Source organism: Bos taurus, chromosome 4 (genome assembly GCF_002263795.3).
Source record: "Bos taurus isolate L1 Dominette 01449 registration number 42190680 breed Hereford chromosome 4, ARS-UCD2.0, whole genome shotgun sequence".
Lineage (NCBI taxonomy): Eukaryota > Metazoa > Chordata > Mammalia > Artiodactyla > Bovidae > Bos > Bos taurus.
In genome coordinates, this window is record NC_037331.1 from 60,652,724 (window position 1) to 60,678,303 (window position 25,580).

Consider the following 25,580-nt stretch of genomic DNA (forward strand, 5'->3'; position numbering starts at 1 on the left):
ATTTCGAAAATGTACCTTTGAAAGCAAAAAAATGTACCTTTGAAAGCAAAAAAAAATGTCATTTGGAAGAGAAGATGGTTGTTTTCCTTTCTTTTTTCTGTCAAACCCTCCACCCACTCAAAATTTAATATCTCCTTTATGAGATGAAAGTAACTCTAATTGAAATTACATGCATGCATTTAAAGACAACATAACCACTTAGTTTTATAAATCTTTACATCACTCAGTTGAGTCAACATTAATAAAATCTGTTCTCTTGACTCTCAGGCTTCAGAAAATTCAAAAAGTAATATCCCTTAAAACTATGTGCTTTCTGAAAGAAATTGAGTAGGTTGAAGGCAAAAACAAAAAATGCGGCTGGCAGCTTAGGAGCTGGGAGCCTGACAATAGGGAGAACTCTAGAAGCAAGAAAAAAAAAACTATTTTTGAAGATTAAAAATAGTTATTTGTGTTCAGAACACGTTAAAACACAACTAATGTAACGGGAAAATCCTATTTCAGTTAAAGAAGCCAAGGCCCAGTAACCTATATAGAAGGATATAAAACAATACCAAAACTTCAGGAAGGAAGAACTTCTTGTTTAAAAGCAATATATTAATAGATGAGGGATATTAAGAGATACAAACTTCCAGGTGCAAACTAAGTGAGTCTCAGGAGTGAAGTGTACAGTGAGAAAAATATAGTCAATAATTATGTAATAACTTTGTACGATGATAGATGGTAACTAGACTTATCATGGTGATCATTTAGAAATGCATAAAAATATTGAATCACTATGTTGTGTATCAGGAACTAACACAGTGTTATAGTTCAATTATATTTCAAAAACAAACTCATAGAAAAAGATCAGATTTGTGGTTACCCAAGGATAGGAGGAGGAGGAGGAATTGGATGAAGACAGTCAAAAGGTACAAAGGTACAAACTTACAGTTATAAGATGAATAATTACTAGGGACATTATATACAAAATCATAAAGATAAAACTAAAAAGTTATAAAAGTTATAAAAATATAACTTTGTTCACCAAAGTTAGCACTCAGTTCAGTCACTCAGTCCTGTCTGATTCTTTACGACCCCATGAATCGCAGCACGCCAGGCCTCCCTGTCCATCACCAACTCCCGGAGTTCACTCAGACGCATGTCCATCGAGTCAGTGATGCCATCCAGCCATCTCATCCTCTGTCCCCCCCTTCTCCTCCTGCCCCCAATCCCTCCCAGCATCAGAGTCTTTTCCAATGAGTCAACTCTTCCCATGAGGTGGCTAAAGTACTGGAGTTTCCTATTATACATTATATATGACAGTTATCAAGAGAGTAAACCCTAAGAGTTCTCATCACAAGGAAAGTAATATTTTATGTTGTATCTATAAGAGATGATGGGGCTTCCCAGTTGGTGCAGTGATGAAGAATCTGCCTGACAATGCAGGACACACAGGAGACATGGGTTTGATCTATGGGCTAGGAAGATCCTCTGGAGGAGGAAATAGAAACCCACTCCAGTATTCTTGCCTGGAAAATCCCATCGACAGAGAGCCTGGCAGGCCACAGTCCATAGGCAAAGAGTCGAGCATGACTAAGCAACTGAGCACATAAGAGATGATAGATGTTCACCAAAGTTATTGTAGTTATTGTGATAATCGTTTCATGATAGATGTAAGTCAGATCATTATTTTGTACATCTTTAACTTAAATGGTAATGTGTGTCAACAGAAAAGCAGCATCTAAAATTCCAGAGCACTTTGAGTCCGTATAGTAGAGTAGGAGGAAGTCTGTGTTGACAGATGAAAGGGTGCTGGTTCTATGTGGCTGCAGGTGGAACATTTAGCGTTCCTGGACTTCATTTACGTGATGAAGGGGAGTTGCACCTGCTGATCTCTGAAGTTCTCTCTGTTATTCAAGTTTGGTTGCTGTTAGGGCAACATGACGTTTGAGTCCGTGTCCTTCTTTAGCTGCTGCTTGAATTAGAGCCATTAGGAAAACTGCTGGGGAGAGGTGCTCCTCCTTCTTGCCACCTCCTATGCTTTTCTCCAACCCTTAGCTAACTGTGGCTTGTGACTAATTTTGTGGGTCAGAGTCTGAAATGTTCTAAGAACCAAATTTATGTAGGGCCAGGGTTACTGTGTAATAGAAGTCGAGCTCATGCATAGTAAGCCCTGCATTAGGTGTTTGACCAGCTATTAATTAAAGTGGTTCTCCATTATTATCTTTCATGCATACTATTTTCTCCAAGCAACAGCCAGAGAGGAAAACGGGTGACTCCAAATCCTTAACAGAAATAATCACCTGAACCCAACACATCTAACCTGAGCATTTATGGTTATCCAACTCCCCTTCTGAAAGTGAGGCCAGAAGTCAGAGAAGTTCTGCCTGCCAGGGCTAAATGATAAAGAAGTTCTTCAAAGCTGGGAGGCAGAACCAGCTGGAGGGAAGAGCAAGGCAACAATCACAACTTAAAAAAAAAAAAGTAAGAAACTGCTGTTAGCCTTAAAAAGTCATGAAAGCCAGGGCCTCCCTAGTGGCTCAGTGGACAAGAATCTGTCTGTCAAAGCAGAAGACACGGGTTCAATCCCTGAGCCAGGAAGATCCCACATGCCACAGGGCAACTAGGCCCATGAGCCACAACCACTGAAGCCTACATGCCCTGGAGCCTGTGCTCTGCAAGAGAACCCACCACAGTGAGAAGTCCCCTCACAGCAGCTAGAGTGTAACCCCCGCCTGCCAAAACTAGAGAAAACCCATGCTCAGCAATGAAGACCCAGTACAGCCAAAAATAAATTTTAAAAAGTCACAAAAGCCAAAAGAACCAAAAGCAGTGACCAAAGTTACCATATCAAGCTCGAGAGATAAGAGTGAGACCAGTGGGCCAACATAAATTGGTGCAAAGTAGATGGAATTTTCTAGAGTAGCTGCTGCTCCCTCTGCTTCTGACTTAAATTTGCTATTTGGGCCAGAAACAAGTCAAACACCTAGAAAGAAATAGACAAAGCCATTGTTATAAGTGGCACAGTAATGCTATTCAAGGACATTTAAACACACATCTTTGATGAGAAGTGTCCTAGAATCTGAGTGTTAAAGGTTATCTATTCTCTCCAACCCAATAGACATTATATGAGAGAACAATTTTGAAAAGCAATGTATAACTCCAAATCAAGTCACTTGGGGCATTAAAAACATAAAATTGGAGAGATGGGATTTGAAGCTAAGATTTGCTAACCTAATTTCCTGTTTGAAAAAAAAAAAAAAGAAGACATGTATGTATGAGGCACTAATGGGCTTAATAACCTTATTAAATCCATTATTCAAAAATTATATGTGATATAATTGCAAATGATTAGCTATCTTATAATTATACTTTGCAAAACAAATAATTAGCCAGAGAGTTGGTAATCTGAGGTTGGGTGAGGCCAACTGGAATGGGAGATAGACTTCATCAGTGATTTTCCAGGTGTGGTCCATGGACCTCTGGGTCTCTAAGACCCTTTCAGGGGGTCCACAGGATAAGAACAGTATCTTCACAACAATGCTAAGACAGTAGTTGTCTTTTGCACTGTGTAGCCATTTACCTGAGGTAAAAAAGCAATGGTGAATAAAACTGCTGACATATGAGCATGAATCAAAATTGCACTAAGCCATATTAATAATCATAGTGGTCTTCACCTTCACACCTTCTAGATTAAAAAAGAGAGGACATCTGCCCTTGAAAATTTCACCTATAAAATAGGAAAAAAATATTAATTTTATTAAAGTAAATACATGATTTTTAAGAATGTCATCTGATGAAATAGAAATATGCATAGAGCACTTCTGCTACATAACAAAACATGATGTTTGGCCTAAAGAAAAGCACTTGTGTGAGGGAGTTGAAAACTGAATTAGTCAGTTTTTCACAGAACACCTTTTGTTGAAAAAGACTGGAAAACAAATTATAGTTATTTAGACTTGGATATATGGCAGGTATTATATCTGCAATGAATGAAATGAGCTTGTCACTTCAAGGGAAACAACTGCCAGTATTGGTTGCCAAGCATAAAATTTGAGCTTTCAGAGAAAATTTAGAATTTTTTAAAAATTGTATCTTCTGTTATGAACTTGACAACTTCCTATTACTCCAAGTCCTTTCTAATGAGATACACAATTTTCAATATTGTGTCATAAGGTGTCATGTATGGATGTGAGAGTTGGACCACAAAGAAGGCTGAGTGCTGAAGAATTGATGCTTTCGAATTGTGGTGCTGGAGATGACTCTTGAGTGTCCCTTGGAAAGCAAGGATATCAAACCAGTCAGTCCTAAAGGAAATCAACCCTGAATATTCATTGGAAGGACTGATGCTGAAGCTGAAGCTCCAATACTTTGGCCCCTGATGGGAAGAGCTGACTCCTTGGAAAAGACCCTGATCTTGGGAAAGACTGAGGGCAGGAAGAGAAGGGGGATACAGAAGATGAGATAGTTGGATGGCATCACTGACTCAATGGACATGAACTTGAGCAAACTCTAGAAATAATAGTGAAAGACAGAAAAGCCTGGCATGCTGCAGTCCACAGGGTCACAAAAAATCAGACTTAGCAACTGAACAAGAACAACAACATCATAAGTTGTGTCAACATTTGGAATATCTGCATAACTCGGTGAACCAATATTTTCTAAATGGCCAATGTTTGATATAGGAAATCATGCCATTCAAAGGACAAGCTAGATCATTTGAATGTAACATGGTGCAAAAAGTCCATTTCAGATTCCATATGGCAACTAATCGGCCTTTTAAGAGATAATTACTTGCTGAGTTTTGGTATAGAATCAAAGAAGGCAATTGGTTGTTATCTAAAAAAGATATTAAAATTTTACTCCCTTTTCCACCTAAATGTATATTTAAGACAAGCTTTCCTTCGTATAGTTCCCTTAAAAGAGCACATCACAACAGACAAATGCAGAAGCAGATTTGAGAACCCTGGTGTCTTCTATTGTCAGACATTAAAGATATTAGCCAAATGGTAAAATGATGCCTTTCTTCCCACTAATTGGGGGAGGAGTTGGAAAAAAAATGTTTTTAGAAAACAAATATTTCATTTATGTTAATATGTAATGGATTTATTATTTTAAATGATTAATAATTAAATGATTTTTTAAATTTCTAAGTTTTAATTTCCAGTATATAAATATTGACAGCTATAACTCACATAAACAAAAGCTCTCTGATTTCCTCAATAATTTTAAGAATATAAAGTGGTCCTGAGAGCAAAAAATTGAGATCTTTTATTACAGGGAATGAGTGTGAAAAAGAAAAGTGGCTGAGGACAGTGGCTGGGGGATGCCAACATGTAGAGGTTAGGGAAGAGAAGGAACCGCCCTAAAAGGCAAAGGAAACCAGAAGCAGTTAGTGTCCTGGATGCCAAGTGAAGAAAGTCTTTCCAAAGGAGAAGTGCCCAGAAGCTAGATGGTGGGAGACGGAGAGGAAGATGAGCCCTGAGAAGAGCCACTGAGTGTCCAGATGGTGATCATGGTGACACTCTGACCAGACACATTTAGTGGGGCAGAGATGGAAGTCTGATTGGAGAGAATAGGTTCAGGTTGTAAAGAAGTAAATGCAGGTGAACATACACAACTCTAAACAGGTTTTACTATCAAAGGGAGCAGAGAAGTGAGGTGATAGCTCATAGGGAATAAGAGATAAGAGAGACGTTTTTAGATGAGAAATCCTACCACATGCTTGTAGAGATAGAAGGAGCCAAAAGAGGGAGAAAGGCAGACAGAGGTGGAAACAGTTATTAGACAAGGCAGGAAGGGATGGAGTGCAGGCAATGGAGGCACTGCTCGGGGCAGGAAGGGCCGAGGATACCGACTCCTGGCCCAGGACTCTTCCTGTCTTGTACTGACCAATCTCTCCACTGAGACAATGTCCCCTTTAACCCTACTTATTTTTAATTTATTTATTCAAACCACAAACACATTTCATTTTCCAAAAAAATACTGAGGTATATAATAAAAAAATCAGAGCCCTCCCCTAATTTCATTCCCATTCCCAGAAGAAAGCCCTGTTATCAATTTAGTGTGGTTTCCTAACAGACTCTTTCTATGTGTTTGTTACATAAAGAAATAAATGTTTTGTTGGGGTTTTCTCATAAATGACATCACACTGTGCATAATATACTATAAATTAATGCTTCCATAATACTTCTTGAAGCATTTTGCATTCTGATGCAATTCTGCATGATATTTCATAGTATGGCTGTTTCATTCTCCTATTGACGGACAGTCAACTTAATTCCAAGTCCTCACAAATTCCATTAGTTCTCTAATGAATTTCCTATGGTTCTCTTTATGACTACATGTGAGAATGTCTTTAGGAAAAAAGGTGCTGGATCAGAAGGTATACATTTTTAATTTATTATAATCTTTCCAAAAGGGCTGCACCAATTTACATTCCCCAAAATATTGCATAAGAATACTTGTTGCCCCACACCTTTGTCAATACTGAATATTGCCCATTTTCTTAATTTTTTCCAATCTAACAAAAACTATTTTATTGCATATTGTTTTATTATTGCATTTTATTTTATTACATACGTTCTCATATGTAACCTCTTGATTATGAGTGAATTTGAATATTTTTCATAGGCATTTAAGCCTCATTGTTGTCATATCTAGTTACTCCCATTCGTACTTCACCAACCAAAGTTAGGAGTCAGTTCCTTGGACAGCATCTTCATACTAACCCCCATCTGACTCTCTCCTGTGCTCCTATTTTGCTCCTTCAATACCAATATCATCTCACTTGTCATAACTGTTTACTCACTGTCTGACCACTCCACCCACCCTACACCAGACTCTGCATCTCCAGTACAGGGATCAGGCTTGACGTCTCTCTGAAGCCTGAGCTCCTGGCACATTGTGTGGCACTGTGGTTGGTATTCAATAATAAGAATCACTGAGTAAGTTCATAATGACGTTACTTTACATTTGCAGAGTGTGGTACAATCTACAAACCTCCTTCCCTTGCAATTTCTCAGATTGCCTAAATCAAATCAGATTTGCAGGAATTAACATTTTAGGGAAAACGCCAGGGACAAGGGAGGAGGAATATAAACAGCATGAATTGAATCACCAGCTGCATAGCGGGATACATATAAAAATAAATCAGTGTAACTTAAGCCCTTGGATTTCTAAGTGTGTTCTAAAATAAATATGTTCTACAAGAAATTAGCAAAAAGTCATCACAATATTAAAATAACTGCAGTCAACAAATTGGAGAAAATAAGTTTAAAGTAAAATTATCCATTCAGTAGTCAAGTAGAAAGTATAAAACAAAGGAAAGATCTGCTATTTGAAGAAATTAAGCATTGATGTGAATTTTTGTCTGGAATGATATAATTTGACTGCAATCCAGATTGACCAAAGTATATGTACAACCTCCGAATTTTTCTAGTAGGATTCTTGTAGCTGACTGAACTTGAGATTTTAGGCCATGCCATAATGCTCAAATATAGATCACAGAGGTAATTTATCAATGTTCTTCAAAACCTGTTCTGTGAAGCACTAGTTCCACAAGATGTTAAAAGGTATTATGCACATTTTTAAGAATATTCCTAGGTCAAATAAGTTTTGGAAGTGCTGATTTAAATAAAGGAAAACAAGTTTAATCAGTGTAAGGTTTATCAGAGACTTCAATAAGCCCCAGAAGCTTTGCTTCAGATCAGATCAGATCAGTCGCTCAGTCGTGTCCGACTCTTTGTGACCCCATGAATTGCAGCACGCCAGGCCTCCCTGTCCAACACCAACTCCCGGAGTTCACTGAGACTCACGTCCATTGAGCCAGTGATGCCATCCAGCCATCTCATCCTCTGTTGTCCCCTTCTCCTCTTGCCCCCAATCCCTCCCAGCATCAGAGTCTTTTCCAATGAGTTAACTCTTCGCATGAGGTGGCCAAAGTACTGGAGTTTCAGCTTTAGCATCGTTCCTTCCAAAGAAATCCCAGGGCTGATCTCCTTCAGAATGGACTGGTTGGATCTCATTGAAGTCCAAGGGGCTCTCAAGAGTCTTCTCCAACACCACAGTTCAAAAGCATCAATTCTTTGGTGCTCAGCCTTCTTCACAGTCCAACTCTCACATCCATACATGACCACAGGAAAAACCATAGCCTTGACTAGACGAACTTTTGTTGGCAAAGTAATGTCTCTGCTTTTCAATATGCTATCTAGGTTGGTCATAACTTTCCTTCCAAGGAGTAAGCGTCTTTTAATTTCATGGCTGCAGTCACCATCTGCAGTGATTTTAGAGCCCAGAAAAATAAAGTCTGACACTGTTTCCACTGTTTCCCCATCTATTTCCCATGAAGTGGTGGGACCGGATGCCATGATCTTCGTTTTCTGAATGTTGCTCCAAGGTATAATATGAAACATTTCCTAAACTAATTTGACCACAGAGCTATGTGATGTGTGTATGTTTTATGAGAAAGATACATTTCATGAAACTAGTGTTGTACAGAGCATCCTTTGAGAAACACTGTTGAGATTACTGAAACAATCTTCTTCTACGCCACAAGTGATCTTTTCGGATTTATAAATATCCACAGGCTTAAATCCCCAAGTTTTATCACAGTTTAATATTTACCCTGATACAGTGGCCCAGAATCATATCTGAGGCTGCAAACATGAGGATGGAGAGAGTTATAATGCTGCCAGCTCAGAGAAGATCAGAGAAAGGAATCTTAGTGGAAAGTTAACAGGTAAGAAGCTCCGTGTGAGTACAGCAGCTCATGAATTATTGAACATGATGCCCATGAAGTCTATTTCCCTGTACTATTTTGCTGCTCCAGATTCAAAATCTATCATGCTGTCTTGCTAATCTTTTCAAGTCTGAACTCCTAGGACCTCCTCTGCAGTCATCCTCACCCCTGCAAACTCCCCCTGCATAATTAGCCCATTGCCAGACTCTCTGAATACACGATTCATATTCTGCATGTTTATCTCTCTCTGAGGCTGAAACCTTGGTTCTTCTGTGATGCAGTGAATTAAGGTTTATACAGAGCTCTGGGCTGTGGCTAGTATCAAAGAACCAGAAGGAATTTAAAAAATTCTTTAATCTATTCCCTGGCCCCATGCTGGCCTGACCTTCAACCACTTGGAAAGAAAATTATTCACCCTTTTCTTAAAACTTCCTAGTCGTAGAGGCCCCTGAATAAAGTCTGTGTAGTCTGTAAGTTATCCACCTTTATCCCTGTATACTCCCCTGTCCTAATCCTTCACATCAAATGTTACCATTTATCTCTCCCTCACCCTGTTGCTAGCCTTCCAAGCCCCACTGTTTTTGTGTGTGACTTACTCCCTGATATTCAGCTTGATAGTATCTCAGAATTTTTTTTAATAAGATTTTTTTAAATTTTATTTTATTTAACTTTACAATATTGTATTGGTTTTGCCATATATCAAAATGAATCCGCCACAGGTATACACGTGTTCCCAATCCTGAACCTTCCTCCCTCCTCCCTCCCCATACCATCCCTCTGGGTCGTCCCAGTGCACCAGCCCCAAGCATCCAGTATCGTGCATCAAACCTAGACTGGCAACTCGTTTCATATATGATATTATACATATTTCAATGCCATTCTCCCAAATCATCCCACCCTCTCCCTCTCCCACAGAGTCCAAAAGACTGTTCTATACATCAGTGTCTCTTTTGCTGTCTTGTATACAGGGTTATTGTTACCATCTTTCTAAATTCCATATATATGCATTAGTATACTGTATTGGTGTTTTTCCTTCTGGCTTACTTCACTCTCTATAATAGGCTCCAGTTTCATCCACCTCATTAGAACTGATTCAAATGTATTCTTTTTAATGGCTGAGTAATACTCCATTGTGTATATGTACCACAGCTTTCTTATCCATTCATCTGCTGATGGACATCTAGGTTGCTTCCATGTCCTGGCTATTATAAACAGTGCTGCGATGAACATTGGGGTACACGTGTCTCTTTCAATTCTGGTTTCCTTGGTGTGTATGCCCAGCAGTGGGATTGCTGGATCATAAGGCAGTTCTATTTCCAGTTTTTTAAGGAATCTCCACACTGTTCTCCATAGTGGCTGTACTAGTTTGCATTCCCACCAACAGTATAAGAGGGTTCCCTTTTCTCCACACCCTCTCCAGCATTTATTGCTTGTACCTCAGAATTTGTACCCAAACTGACTGTGCTCCTGATGAGAGTTCAGAAATAGATTTAGAATCTATTTATAAGGACTTGATACATCTCTGTTGCTTCAATAATATTATACTTGGTTTATCCACAAAACCTCTAATATGCTAAGCTCTTTGGGAAACTGTTTTTGTTGCCTCTCTCCAAATGGGTTCTGCTCTGAGTCAACAAAGGATGTGACCGTTTTTCAGTTTTAAAGCCACCCATTTGTCTGCATTATTCTTGAGGCTTATTCTTGGTTTTACTCTTTCTCTTGTTGTGTTTTTCTTTCAGTCATAGTGAAATGGAATAGGGGTGGGGGTCCTTAGAAGGTTCTTAGATAAAGTGGGTTTTTGTGTGTTTTCTGGGAAAAGCCACTACTAGATCTAAGATTTATCTATTCTGAATGTTGGGGTTAGAAATCAAAATCTGACTAGTGTGTCAGTGAAATGGCTGTACTTCCCAGGCCCTACCATAGATGGGGCTGATAAAACTGGGACTTTAGTATGGTGAACTTTCAAGCCTACTCTGGATGTTGAGGACACACCTATCTTAGACAGTATGGAAGGTGTAAGAAAGAAAACTTTTCAGCACTCCTTCTCCACACTCCTCAATTACAGAACTGAAGCTGTCACCTCTTCTACTAACCTATTGTACTGGGGTTTCCTCTGTTGCACTGGGTAGAACAGAGGAAAAATAGAGAAATAAAGATCATATGGGAAACTTGAGTCCGAGAAGAGAGGGGAGAGCAAACGGAGGCGGGGTGTGAAACCAGAATGGTGATCACAGTTAACCTTACTATGCATGGTATCCTCAGCTTAGCCTATTCATTCAAGTTACACTGACCCTGTATATAAATAACTTTCTATTAAGCAATCTTTTCAATTTATAGGCATCTCAAATATTGTATTACAGGCTTCTCAACATATTGTATTGATCCTTCTATCTTCTTAGAATCCCTGAGCACTGCATGAGAAATTAAATTCCTAAAATTTATAAGGGAGATTATGTATTGAGAATGAGGATGAAAAAAATTGTGTCTTTGATTAGGTGAAATAGTTTCTAGTACTTAGTACAAAACCTCATCTCCAAAATTCAGAAATAGTAATTGTGGTCAGAAATAGTAATGGAACTATTCAGCTATTGGTAAAGATGTCTATATTCTTTCTGTAATGAAAGAATTAGAACTGTACCTATATTATTAATATCCACAGTATTTACTCTCCATGAGCAGGTCAAGAGCAAAACAGTATTTCGGTACATAAATTCTATTTTTAGAAATAATTTTTGATGTCAAAAATATATTTCTGGCTAAATATTGGTAACAATTACTTTCCCAAAGGAAAATAACCCCTCCTTATTGACCGTGAAATTATTTTAGCATTGAACTCAGATCTAATGTCCATTTCCCATCTGCTTTTTTGAAATATAATAAAATAGTCAATGCAGAGGGTATAAATGATGCAGTGGATAAAGTATTCATTTCAGGCTTCTGGGTAGAATAGCAGATTGAACAAAGCATTTACTTCTCTCCCTTGAGAAACCCCACTAAAATGACAGAAAATGAATTTGTCCACAAGGACAAAGAGAACAGAAAGAGCCAACAGTCATAAAATGTTGAAAGCCAGAAACACAAGGACAAGTGGTAACTGACTTAGTCAATTCAGGAAAGTTGCATCCTAAGCTAGGAGGATGGAAGACCAAGAAATAAATCAGTCTACACTGCAGAATCCCAAAGGACTTGGGAACTGGCTCCATATAGTAGTTCTAGAAATGACAGTGAGGCTAAAAGCAAGCGGTAATTGGAAAAGTAGTTGGAAGATTACTGAAGAAGTAGTAAGATCCTCAGATAAGAAGCTTCCCTTCCCTTATTCTGAATGAGACTAGGGTTTATTCTCTGGGGATGCCAAAATCAAGAGCTTCTGGACTAGGAGACGCCAAAGTGTGGTAAGGAACACCCTATGAAAACACAAGCATGCTGAATCTAAGGTCCACCCACTGCAAGCCCCAGAAAGCTGGCAACCCAGAGACTAGAAGACCCTTCTCTGGGGAACCTGCACATCCCAAGAGGAAGGAGCCCCAAAGACTCTGACAGCAGTGGTTCCTTGAGAAAGACCCAGCCAGCTCACCCACTAGCGAGGACAATAGATTGCAAGCCACACCCAGCAGGCCTACTTTTCAATCCACTTTTAAGATTTCAACTAATTTCCACTTTTAAACATAAGCCAACAACCTAAGATTATCAGATATATTAGAAAAACTTCAAATGTAAAAAACAACATAAAATAAAGAGAAAAACAACTTCAAGAAGACAGAAACTATGTTCCAAAAAAACAATTTTTAACTCTTATTAGAGTCAGACCTGATTTGGTGACTGAACAGCAACAACAATATCCCACTTATAAAAGTAATTAAAATGCATATCTTCAGAAAGACAGGAGGAGATATTAATTCGGGTAACAAAAAAAGTAAATTATACTAGTGACATAGGAAGATTTTCATAGATGTATTGAAAAAAATCAAGTTGAGGATATTATCCAGAAAATAGAGTAGAAGACAAAAAGATAGAAAATAGGACAGAAAAACCAGGAAAATCAGTGACCCAATACCTAAATAACAGGAGTTCTAAGAAAGGAAGAAATCATCAGTGGAATAATTCAAGAACATAGCTCAGAACTGAGTGACATGAATTTCCAGGTCCATCAAATGTCTAACACTGGATGAAAATAAAACCACGCCAAGCCTATCATCACGATGCTTCAGAACACTTAGAATGGACGCTACCCAGATTCTTAAAGGATTGAAACACAGAATAACTTCAGACAACAACACTAGGAGGCCAGGAGCCAATGAATTGGTTCCTTCAAACTTCTGAGGGAGCATGAAATTAACCCAGAATTCTATAAGCATCCTTTCTGGATATCTGTTGTTGTATAACAAAGTACTCCAAACTTCAGTGGCTTAAAAGAAGTCATTATTATATCTCACGGTTTGGCACTGTGAGAAATTCAGGAATTCAAGCAGAACTTGACTGGCCAATTCTTCCTCTCCGTGTGGCACTGACCATAGACACCTGATGATATTCACTTGGTGCTGGGCTGGAGGGTCCAAGATGGCTTCACTCATGTAAAGGAGTGCCTGAGAAGGGGTGACCAGAAAGCTGGGTTTAGCTGGGCCTCTCTTCCTTTCCAGGTAGGGCTTTTTTTTTTTTTTAATAGACTTTAATTTTTGAGCAATTTTAGGTTTACAGAAAAAATTGAGCAGAAAGTACTGAGAGTTTCCATGTATGCCTCATCTTCTCAATTGCCCCTATTATTAACAACTTGCATTAGTATGGTACATTTGTTATAAATGAAGAGTCAACATTGATACAGTATTATTAACTGAAGTCCATAGTTTATATTAGGGTTTTCTCTTTGTGCTGTGCTTTCTATGAGTTTTGACAAATGTGTAATGACATATATTCACCATTACAGTATTATACAGATTAGTTTCACTGCCCTAAAAAGCCACTGTGCTCTACCTGTTAATCTTCCCCTCCCTCCTCATAACCCCTGGAGACCACCTTTTTTCTTTTTTTTTTTACTGTCTCTATATTTTGCCTTTTCCAGAATGTCACATAGTTGGAATTACGTAGTATGTAGCCTTTTCAGATTGGCTTCTTTTACTTAGCAATATGCACCTAAGTTATCTCTGTATTTTCATGCCATGATAGCTCACTTCTTTGTGTTGTGACTAATAGTCTATTGTATGGATATACCTGGTTCATTTGCCTATTCACCTATTGAAGGACATCTTGGTTGCTTCCACTGTAGGCTCTTTTACATGATGTCTCCAGAAAGATAGACTTCTCAGATGGTGGACCAGGGCTCTAAGAGACCAGAGTTGACAAGAATATTAAAAGCCTAGCCAAAACTGGCAGAGTGTCACTTCCACCACATCTTATTGGTGAAAGAAGTAACACGACAGCCAAGATTTAAGGGTAGGATTGTCAAAGATATGAAGCCATTCTTAAATCCACCATATTGGCCAATGAGCAAACTCTGATGGTCCTAGAAGCCCATTTCCTTCTTCCTATTGGTAGCTTAGCAAGAAGCCAAGGGACTCCTCCTTTTTAACAAACCAATTACCTATTCCAGAAATCTATTATTATTACAATTACATAATGATTTATATACTCAAGAGTTTTCTTTCTCTAAAAATATATAGATGTGCTAGTCTAGCTATGTACTGTCTGAGACACCTTTTTATGAGATAATGAGAGTTCAGAAACCAAATGAACACTGCTTCTTTTCTATTTGAATTTTTTCCCCAGTAAGTCCTATTAATCCTATTTGTGTTCGTACTTATGGTGTGACAGGCTGTGATTCTGGGCCCACCCTCCACCTCACCAGCAATACCTCACCACCCTACACTTCACCAAGTCAAAAAGTAAAAACAGTTTCAGATATACAAATGCTAATAATAATGTTACTTCCCACACATCCTTCAAACATAATATTTAAGAGTATGCTCCATCAAAAATAAAAAAATGTGGCCTTCCAGGAAATGAGATATCCAATAAGTCAGAAAGAGGTGAAGAAGATCCCCAGGAGGATGAAGAAGGGAGCTCCCAGTACATGTGCTGCACACCAGGGTGAGAGAGGAACAAGTCCAGATTAAGCAGGTCAAGAGGTTTCAGGAGACAATTCTACAAGAAGATGAAATTACCAAACTATATGATATATCAGAGCATATTGAATGGAGATCAAATATTTATAAAAAGATTTAAGGGTAAATTGATGTTAAATACTTCAGAACATTAAGCAGAGGAACAAAAGCAGCTATTGAGTTCAGTTCAGTTCAGTCGTTCAGTTGTGTCCGACTCTTTGTGACCCCATGAATTGCAGCACGCCAGGCCTCCCTGTTCATCACCAACTCCTGGAGTTCACTCAAACTCACGTCCATCGAGTCAGTGATGCCATCCAGCCATCTCATCCTCTGTTGTCCCCTTCTCCTCCTGCCCCCAATCCCTCTCAGCATCAGAGTGTTTACCAATGAGTCAACTCTTCGCATAAGGTGGCCAAAGTACTGGAGTTTCAGCTTTAGCATCATTCCTTCCAATGAATAACCAGGACTGATCTCCTTTAGGATAGACTGGTTAGATCTCCTTGAAGTCCAAGGGACTCTCAAGAGTCTTCTCCAACACCACAGTTCAAAAGCATCAATTCTTTGGCACTAAGCTTTCTTCACAGTCCAACTCTCACATCCATACATGACCACTGGAAAAACCATAGCCTTGACTAGACGGACCTTTGTTGGCAAAGTAATGTCTCTGCTTTTCAATATGTTATCTAGGTTGGTCATAACTTTCCTTCCAAGGAGTAAGCGTCTTTTAATTTCATGGCTGCAGTCAGCATCTGCAGCAATTTTGGAGCCCCCAAAAATAAAGTGTGACACTGCTTCCACTGTTTCCCCATCTACTTCCCATGAAGTGATTGGACCAGATGCTTAGTTTTCTGAATGTTGAGCTTTAAGCCAACTTTTTCACTCTCCACTTTCACTTTCATCAAGAGGCTCTTTAGCTCCTCTTCACTTTCTGCCATAAGGGTGGTGTCATCTGCATATCTCAGGTTATCGATATTTCTCCTGGCAATCTTGATTCCAGCTTGTGCTTCTTCCAGCCCAGCGTTTCTCATGATGCGCTCTGCATATAAGTTAAATAAGCAGGGTGACAATATACAGCCTTGACATACCCCTTTTCCTCTTTGGAACCAGTCTGTTGTTCCATGTCCAGTTCTAACTGTTGCTTCCTGACCTGCATATAGGTTTCTCAAAAGGCAGATCAGGTGGGTATTCCCATCTCTCGAAGAATTTTCCACAGTTTATTGTGATCCATGCAGTCAAAGGCTTTGGCATAGTCAATAAAGGAGAAATAGATGTTTTTCTGAAATTCTCTTGCTTTTTCGATGATCCAGCGGATGTTGGCAATTTGATCTCTGGTTCGTCTGCCTTTTCTAAAACCAGCATGACCACCTGGAAGTTCACGGTTCACGTATTGCTGAAGCCTGGCTTGGAGAATTTTGAGCATTACTTTACTAGCATGTGAGATGAGTGCAATTGTAGAACATACAGAACATAGAACATAATAAGGCTATGTATGCCAATAAACATCACTCAGGTAAAATGAATTGATTTTGAAAAGTATATGCATGGGTTGCTTTGATATTAAAAAGTAAAATAAGTCACTTACCTCAAAACTCTACCACAAAGCAAAAATCCTATAATTAAAGTATTGCTCAGAGACCTTGGTCTTCTATTAACATTAAGAAATGTTATTACGATTCAGGGCTTCCCTGGTGGCTCAGATGGTAAAGAATCCGCCTGCAATGCAGGAAATCCTTGATCAACCAGAAAACCCTGGTCGAGAAAATCCACTCCAATATTCTTGCCTGGAGAATCCCCATGGACAGAGAAGCCTGGCGGGCTACAATCTATGGGATTGCAAAGAGTAGAACAGGACTGACACATACATGCCATTAAGATTTAGCGGGGGTGGGGGGGGGTTGGGGTGTGGATTTGGAGTTTTTATTGAAGTATAGTTGATTGCAATGTTGTATTAACTTCACGTGTATAGCAAAGTTATTCAGATATATATATATTATTTTTCAGATTCTTTTCCCTTATAAATTATTGCAGAATATTGAATATAATGTATTGGGTATGGTCCCCTGGGCTGTACTCTAGGTCCTTTTTCATTATCTATTTTATATACAATAGTGTGTATGTGTTACTACTAAACCCTTATTTTATTCCCCCCTTCCCCTTTCTCCTTTGGTAACCACAAGTTTGTTTTCTATTATTATTAATTTTCTTAGACTTCAGAAAGAACACTACTTGCAGTGTATTCCAAATATGTACATATTTGAGATACAAATATGTATCCCAAACCTGATACATGCTTACCTGTCTGAAGCACTGAGACAGTTGGCAAGCACTCTAAATATAATGAGTGAAATTTATATAACACTTAAAAATAAATAGTAATTTATGTAAGGTTGTGAGACAGGAAGTCTATTTTAATGAAGAGAAGATAAAATACACCTGAGAAGATAATAAAAAATGTCTGAGTTTAATTATTATTCATTAGTTTATAGCTGGTCTGATTTCAAAAAGGATTTTAGGAAACCTATGAAAATATGGAGAACATAACATTAAATTGCATTTAAATTAAATTAAAATTTGGCAAAAGAAGATAGAAAATCAAAGATGGGACAAAGAGGAGCCAAGGAAGTGACTTAAAACATGTGCAGTTATAGCTTGCTACTGGTTGAAAATTCGTCTCTAAGATCTGTGTCCATTAGTATTATTGAATGTTAAGTAAAAGATTATGGAAAAACCCAAACAAACTCTTTGGTTAACCCAATAGATTCAGCTATAAGTAACAGAGAAACTCAATGTCTGGGAATTTAAATAAGATAACAAAGGAGTTTATTTCTCTCACATATGCAGTCCACGTCTGATATGGGAGCTCAACTCTCACCCCTCTGCCTTCTCAGTGTAGAACTTATCCCCACAGTCCAAAATGGCAGCTACCCTATTGTGGGCAGCAGAATGGATAAAAAGGACTAAGCAAGGTCACCAGACAATTGTTTCCTGAGATGCATTCCCAGAAACCGTCACTGGAGAATTTCACTTCTATCTCATGGTCCAAAGCTTAGTGAGATGGGCGTTCCTAGCTGCAGGTAAAGATGAGTAAAGCCATCATTGTTCAGGGGGCAGACACGTGTCCTACTAAAATTTCTATTAAAATGGATGAAGGTGGGGGGAACTCCCCTCGTGGTCCAGTTAAGACTCCCCGCTCCCAATGTAGGGGACACAGGTTTGACCCCTGGTTGGGGAACTGGGATCCCATGTGCCACATGGCATGGCCAAAAAAATTTTTTTTTAATTAAAATAAATTGAAAAGTAAAATGGAAGAAGGGGAAGAAAGAAATCTGAAAGACAAGAGTGTCTGCCACAGCTTTACAACAACCAAAAGAAGAAAGGGAACATGGTCAGGTTTAAAATAATCAAGCTGGTAAAAATGATCAATTGCTCAAGAGATTTAAAACAGCTCTTGGTTAAAAGGTTAGAAAGGGATGATTGGAAGTGTCATTAAAAAAAAGAAGAAATTTGAACTTATCACACCAATGCAACCCCATTTTGTAGAACTGTTCTTCTAACAATTCCTAGTAATGTATTGACAATTTAGAGAAAATGTGTCTGCAGAGATTTGATTTTCTGAGTTCATTCTCACATTTTAAAAAATCACAATAAAAACATGCTGCTTTGAACTCTATCATGTAAATGTCCTGAAATTAAATATACACATATATGTTTGTTTCAGAATTAAAGAAAACTCTATTTACCTTCGTTTACGGAAAAGAAACCACTGCAATCACAGGGACTATCAGAATATTTCAAAAAATGGTATGTAGTGTTCCATTTAAATCTTAACCACTGTGCCTGTAATGATTGGTTTTATTTCATAAGTACCCAAAAGCAGAGAATTAGATAACAAGACTAAAATGAACAAATTCCTCTTCTAATACCATTGCCTTTTCTGAGAGGGGGCCTTGGGTTCAAAGCCTTTCACCCACAGCAAAAGAGAACGAGACAAGATGCAGTCAAGACAAAGACTACACAGGCATCTCAGTTATCCAACCACAAAGTTCTAGAAAGGCCAAAGTGAGGACAGCAAGGTTCAGGAGGCAAGAACTAAGTGAGCATTAGCAGAACTAAGTGAGCATTAGCAGAACAAGGGCAGGTTGAAATCCAGGTCATTGCAAAGACTCTGCTTTCCCTATGGTGCAGCGTCACCCACATTTCTACGGGGCTTGAGGTTTTAGGAAAAATAGCTAAGAGTTTGTGGCTGAAATCCCCCAAAGCCATTTTAAAAAGAAACTGTTTTCAGAGTGTTGTCATGACTTCCAGGTCTCCATCCATTTCCCGTGTGTCCCAGACATCTGTGTCGTCTGGGTTTGTTCTTCCCTGTGTGGTTCTCACCTCCCACCTTGAACCCAGATTCAGTCCATTGCCACACAATTTTGACGAAACTCCTGATTGATAAACCATGGCCTTCAGTTCAGTTCAGTCGTTCAGTCATGTCCGACCCTTTGTGACCCAGACACAGTGCTGGATTGCAGCACTCCAGGCTTCCCTGTCCATCACGAACTCCCAGAACTTACTCAAACTAATGTCCATTGAGTTGGTGATGCCATCCAACAATCTCATCCTCTGTCGTCCCTTCTCCTCCCACCTTCAATCTTTCCCAGCATCCGGGTCTTTCCAGTGAGTCAGTTCTGTGCATCAGGTAGCCAAAGTACTGGAGTTTCAGCTTCAGCATCAGTCCTTCCAATGAAACCATGGCCTGGCTACTGCCTAACGAGCTGCCAAGTAATGTTTTCTGACAATAATGCAGAGATGGCAAACACTTAGTGTGTGTGTTGCCACTCCATCTTCCAAAGCCTGGGGAAAATACTCCTAATACACCTTGGCACTCTTGTCTGCTGCACTCAGATTCCACCTCAGCGATTCTCACAGTACAGCACATCTGACAGACATCATCAACAGATTAGACTTGGCACAGAAACTTAAACCTATTTGCCATCCCTGTGCCATCTCTAATCAACAAGAGTACTACAGAATTTCCCAAGCAGTACAAGTTTTATCTAAGTATATGACCTACAAATAACATTTTTATAATATATATTCTACACAGAACAAATGTTCTGTTGTAAAGACAACATAGCTCTTTTCTTACTGATAAAATAATAGCTGGTGTTAATCTCTTCAGTTCAGTTCAGTTCAGTCACTCAGTCATGTCCAACTCTTTGTGACTCCATGAATCGCAGCATGCCAGACCTCCCTGTCCATCACCAACTCCCGGAATTCACTCAAACTCATGTCCATCAAGTCGGTTATGCCATCCAGCCATCTCATCCTCTGTCATTGCCTTCTCCTCCTGCCCCCAATCCCTCTCAGCATCCAAATGCTAATAACAATTTATGTAAAATATTTCACCTAATTATTCCCACAAATATAAAGCAAGTATTTGTTATATATAACATATTATATTATATTATTTCATATGATATTTCTTCAATTCTAAGATACCACTGATTGTGTTAGCTCTGTGGAGAGTTAAGGAGTGGAAAACGACAGAGACTTCCCTGGTGGCTCAGCAGTAAAGAATCTGCCTGCCAATGCAAGAGGCGCAGGTTCGATCCCTGGGTCAGGAAGCTCCTCTGGAGAAGGAAATGGCAACCCATTCCAGTATTCTTGACTGGGAAATCCCATGAATAGAGGAATCTGGCAAGCTACAGCCCATGAGGGGTCAGCAAGAGTTGTACATGACTTTGGGACTAAACAACAACATATAGATTGCAGCTCTCAACCCAGTATCAAATGTGTTAAAATACATTTCTCAGAATTGAGGCTCTTTAATGATATCCACCTGGACCTGACAGAAGCAGAAGATATTAAGAAGAGGTGGCAAGAATACAAAAAGAACTGTACAAAAATGATCTTCAAGACCCAGATAATCACGATGGTGTGATCACTCACCTAGAGCCAGACATCTTGGAATGTAAAGTCAAGGGGGCCTTAGGAAGCATCACTATGAACAAAGCTAGTGGAGATGATGGAATCCCAGTTGAGCTATTTCAAATCCTGAAAGAGGATGCTGTGAAAGTGCTGCACTCAATATGCCAGCAAATTTGGAAAACTCAGCAGTGGCCACAGGACTGGAAAAGGTCAGTTTTCATTCCAATCCCAAAGAAAGGCAATGCCAAAGAATTATCAAACTACCATACAATTGCACTCATCTCACATGCTAGTAAAGTAATGCTCAAAATTCTCCAAGCCAGGCTTCAGCAATACATGAACCATGAACTTCCAGGTATTCAAGCTGGTTTTAGCAAAAGCAGAGGAAACAGAGATCAAATTGCCAACATCCATTGGATCATCGAAAAAGCAAGAGAATTCCAGAAAAACATCTATTTCTGCTTTATTGACCATGCAAAGCCTTTGACTGTGTGGATCACAATAAACTGGAAAATTCTGAAAGAGATGGGAATACCAGACCACCTGACCTGCCTCTTGAGAAACTTATATGCAGGTCAGGAAGCAGCAATTAGAATTGGACATGGAACAGCAGACTGGTTCCAAATAGGAAAAGGAGTACGTCAAGACGGTATGTTGTCATCCTGCTTATTTACCTTATATGCAGAGTACATCATGAGAAACGCTGGGCTGGAAGAAGCATAAGCTGGAATCAAGATTGCCAGGAGAAATATCAATAACCTCAGATATGCAGATGACACCACCCTTATGGCAGAAAGTGAAGAAGAACTAAAGAGCCTCTTGATGAAAGTGAAAGAGGAGAGTGAAAAAGTTGGCTTAAAGCTCAACATTCAGAAAACTAAGATCATGGCAAATAGATGGATAAACAGTGGAAACAGTGGCAGACTTTATTTTCTGGGGCTCCAAAATTGCTGCAGATGGTGACTGCAGCCATGAAATAAAAGACGCTTACTCCTTGGAAGAAAAGTTATGACCAACCTGGACAGCATATTAAAAAGCAAAAACATTACTTTGGTAACAAAGGTCCATCTAGTCAAGGCTATAATTTTTTCAGTAGTCATGTATGGATGTGAGAGTTGAACTATAAAGAAAGCTGAGCACCAAATAATTGATGTTCTTGAACTGTGGTGTTGGAGAAGACTCTTGAGAGTCCCTTGGACTGCAAGGAGATCCAACCAGTCCATCCTAAGGGAGATCAGTCCCGGCTGTTCATTGGAAGGACTGATGTTGAAGCTGAAACTTCAATACTTTGGCCACCTGATGCAAAGAGCTGACTCATTTGAAGAGACCCTGATGCTGAGAAAGACTGAGGGCAGGAGGAGAAGGGGACGACAGAGCATGAAATGGTTGGATGGCATCATCGACTCAATGGACATGAGTTTGGGTAGGCTCCAGGAGTTGGTGATGGACAGGGAGGCCTGGTATGCTGCAGTTCATGGGGTCGCAAAGAGTCAGACACGACTGAGTGACTAAACTGAACTGAACTGAAATGATTGATATCCACATTGTTACAGCTAAGAAAACAGGTATAGAGAAGCCAAGAATTTTGTTCAGATCCCATCAATAGGAAGTTCAGAGCCAGAATTTATACCCAGCTTGTCTCACTCCACTGAGACACCAGCAAAGATAACACAGTCACCAGTCTATCATCTGAGACTGACCTGCAGAAAGAGATCAGCTTTGTCTCTCTGTGTATGGACATGCTCAATAGTTTATTGGAAAGTTGTCAATAAATCTGGCTAAGGATCATCATAGACATAAAGTGAACACTGGCCGCTTGTTGCCCTCTCTTTTTCCTTCAGTGACATATTTAAACAGCCCCAGTGTTGTCAAAAGTTCTGTCAACAGAGACTGTAAAAATCAAAGAACAAAAACACCCACATGGAATATTATGCAGCTCTAGAAAATGAGGCTTAAAACAACATATTTTTTTAGACCTACTAGGACGCCATTGGTTCCTATTTATACTTTTAAAAATTTTATTTGACTGCTTCGAGTCTTATTTGCAGCACCTAGAATCTTCCTTGCCTCATGCAGGACCTTCATTTTGGTGTGCAGTCTCTCTAGTTTTGGCTCACAGGCTTAAATGCTCTGTGGCACATGGGATCTTAGTTCCCTGACCAGGGATGGAACCCATGTCCCCTGCATTGCAAGGTGGATTCTTAACCACTATGCCATCAGGGAAGTCCCCATATATCTTTATTTAGAAAGACAAAACACTGCCAAAAGAAAATTCAGGATGTAAAATTGGATATTGCTTTAATTTCTACTATATTTTTAAAAGGAAAGAAAAACAAATAGCTGCACATAAGAAAATACACCAAAATCATAACGTTTGATAAATTATGTGTGATCGGTTTTTCTTTTTTTTTTAAACCTGTTTCCCAAAGATTTTGGTTTTATATAGAAATAACAACAACAATAACAACAAAAATCTAGAAGGAAACCGAGTGAAATAAAGGACTTGTCCAAGGTCCTCTGCTGAGGGTACATGTTAGCTGCAGAATAAGGAATAGGATTTGGCCAGAAACACAAGCTGGAAGCTGTGCTCTCCCTGTGTGCCTGCAACACCAGCATCTCTCTCTCACAAGACCCAGGCATGTCATCTCCACATCACTTTGTACCCACAATGAATGCAGCCATCTTTTGTAAAATCAAAAAGACCAAAGTAAAATTCTCTGAAAAGTACTTGGTACAATTTATAGTCGACATCTCTCCTTTTGTGGTACACTGTCTTGACAGCATTTCTTTAAAATTCAGATTGTGGAGATAAAAAGAGAGAAAAGATATGGGAGGAGAGCCTAATCATGAAAAAACATGCGTGTCAAAATTTGATTGAAACCCATGGCTTCTGTCAAACTTTTATCTAATGAATAGATGCTAGGGTGGAGTTGCAGGATGCGGAGGGGTGGGGGGGTGGTATTTCCTTTCTTTTCTTTAAATTCACAATCCTTAGAAATACACAGAGCATACACTCTGTCTAGTATAACTTCTTTGAAAATGCTTCTTGACTATTTTTCTAAGGATGTAATTTAAAAAAATTTTTTTAAGTTTCTCATAGTTACTCATTATTTAATGTTCTGGCTTTATTTTCCAGCTCCTCTTCCTATTTTCTGCTGCTTTCCTCACTATGGATTTTTCCTTTGATATTATGCAGCATGTAACCTGACTACCGGAGCCAGGTTATTTCAATTACTCCCCAAGGTTTTTATTAGATATAGAAAAAGCCAGCTTTCTACAGCCTGCATACTTATGGATACACTTATTTTTCAGAACCAGTGAGAGATAAAGAGGAAAAAGGGAAGAAAGAGTTGAATGAAATATGAAAGCATTTCTTAAAAATTGCATAGTGAGAATCAAAGAAACAGCTCCTGTTTTCCTTTTGATGTTTACATACAAGATCTTAAAAATTTCTATAGATACCTCTACCATGAACCACTGTCAGCAATTATACGGCATTTTTAAATGTAAACTGTTGAAGTCATCTTAATTTGGGTATCCATTCTCTGGCATTGGGGGTTAGGCACACCAAGATTCCTGCTAAGCCTTCTTTACAATCATCAAAGGGGAGCGGTTGCAGCACCCCTTACAGCTCCCAAAACAGCATGGGAGTCGGGTGGGGGTCAGTGTAGGGTCAAAACACCGTAGAGTGGTCTGGGTCCTCACAGAACAGCACCTTACTTCTCAGAGATGTAAAGTAAAGCCCAGAGAACAGAGAGCAGAGGTCTTCCCCTCCTTGCTGCTTCATAGAATCTTTTTCCTTTGTGTAAAAAATAGCAGACTGATTTTTTGAATTTAGGCGCTGGAACTGGTATGTGACTTGGACAAATTATTAAATTTCTCTGGTCTGCTTCTGCATCTATAAAATGGGGATCACGGTGCGATGAGCACAATTGCCCAAGGTGACGCCGGGATCTCATTCTTGGTTGCCTAGACAACAAGCCAGCTCCAGTGGGATTCTTTACCCCATCCTCCCTGGGGGAAAGGCTGTACCTAAATTCAGTAGGATGATGAAGTTCAGGGGACAAACCCAGCCTTGTAAGTTTGCCCTTTCCCCAGTAAAGCCAATTCCTTAAACTATGTCATGTGACATGAAGGAATTCATCACAAAACCCACATGAGGCTCCCTTTGCAAAGTGGGGAGATAGCAGTCCACACGTGAACTTCACTAGGCTGTGGTAAGGTTGAATGAGGAAATACATTGCTTCTTGATCATTCATTGTTGTTGCTAACTTCATCATCTGGCCTATTATTTACTCAGCATTTTTAAAACTCAGTCACTTTTTCAATATAACATTTTTTATGAAGTAAGTCGATTTGAAAAAACAAAAGTAAATTTAAAAGACACATGTTCATGACAGAAAGGCTTTCAGAATTCAAGGGCAAAAGGACGGGCATCTAGCATTGAGTTTCCTGGCCCACGGAAACAGTGGCAAGCAGGAAGGTAATGGAGATGGGTGAGGGGCAGCCGGCCCCACCGGAAGAATCTGGCAGAAACAAGGGAGCTTCCTCTGGGAGGAAAAAGTCGGGCTAGGGATAGGAGTGGGAAGTGATGGAAACTGATAGATAGCAGGTCTAAGACTGACAGAGAGGAGCTGGGATGAAGGGTAGAGGAGAAATCAGGGGACTACAGTGGGAGCCCTGGGGAATGGAAGGTGGATGCAGCCTGGGGAGCAGGGTTGGGGCTCCCCTAGAGAGGCTGGAGGAGACATCAGGCAAGGCAGGGTTAAGGCAAGAAAGAAAGTGCTGAGGGTGGGGCAGTGGAGGACCCCTGCACTGAGATGGGTGGGGCAAGAGATGGAAGCTGTGGC

General features: G+C 39.5%; 1 protein-coding gene across 2 annotated transcripts in view; it reads left to right on the top strand.

Moving 5' to 3' along the window:
- AOAH (acyloxyacyl hydrolase) overlaps positions 1 to 25,580 on the top strand; it is a 184,766-nt gene that overhangs the window by 105,194 nt on the left and 53,992 nt on the right. For both annotated transcript variants that reach the window (XM_015469383.3, NM_001078096.2), the window contains 1 exon segment: positions 18,533 to 18,615. In XM_015469383.3, the coding sequence (XP_015324869.2) occupies positions 18,533 to 18,615 (83 nt within the window).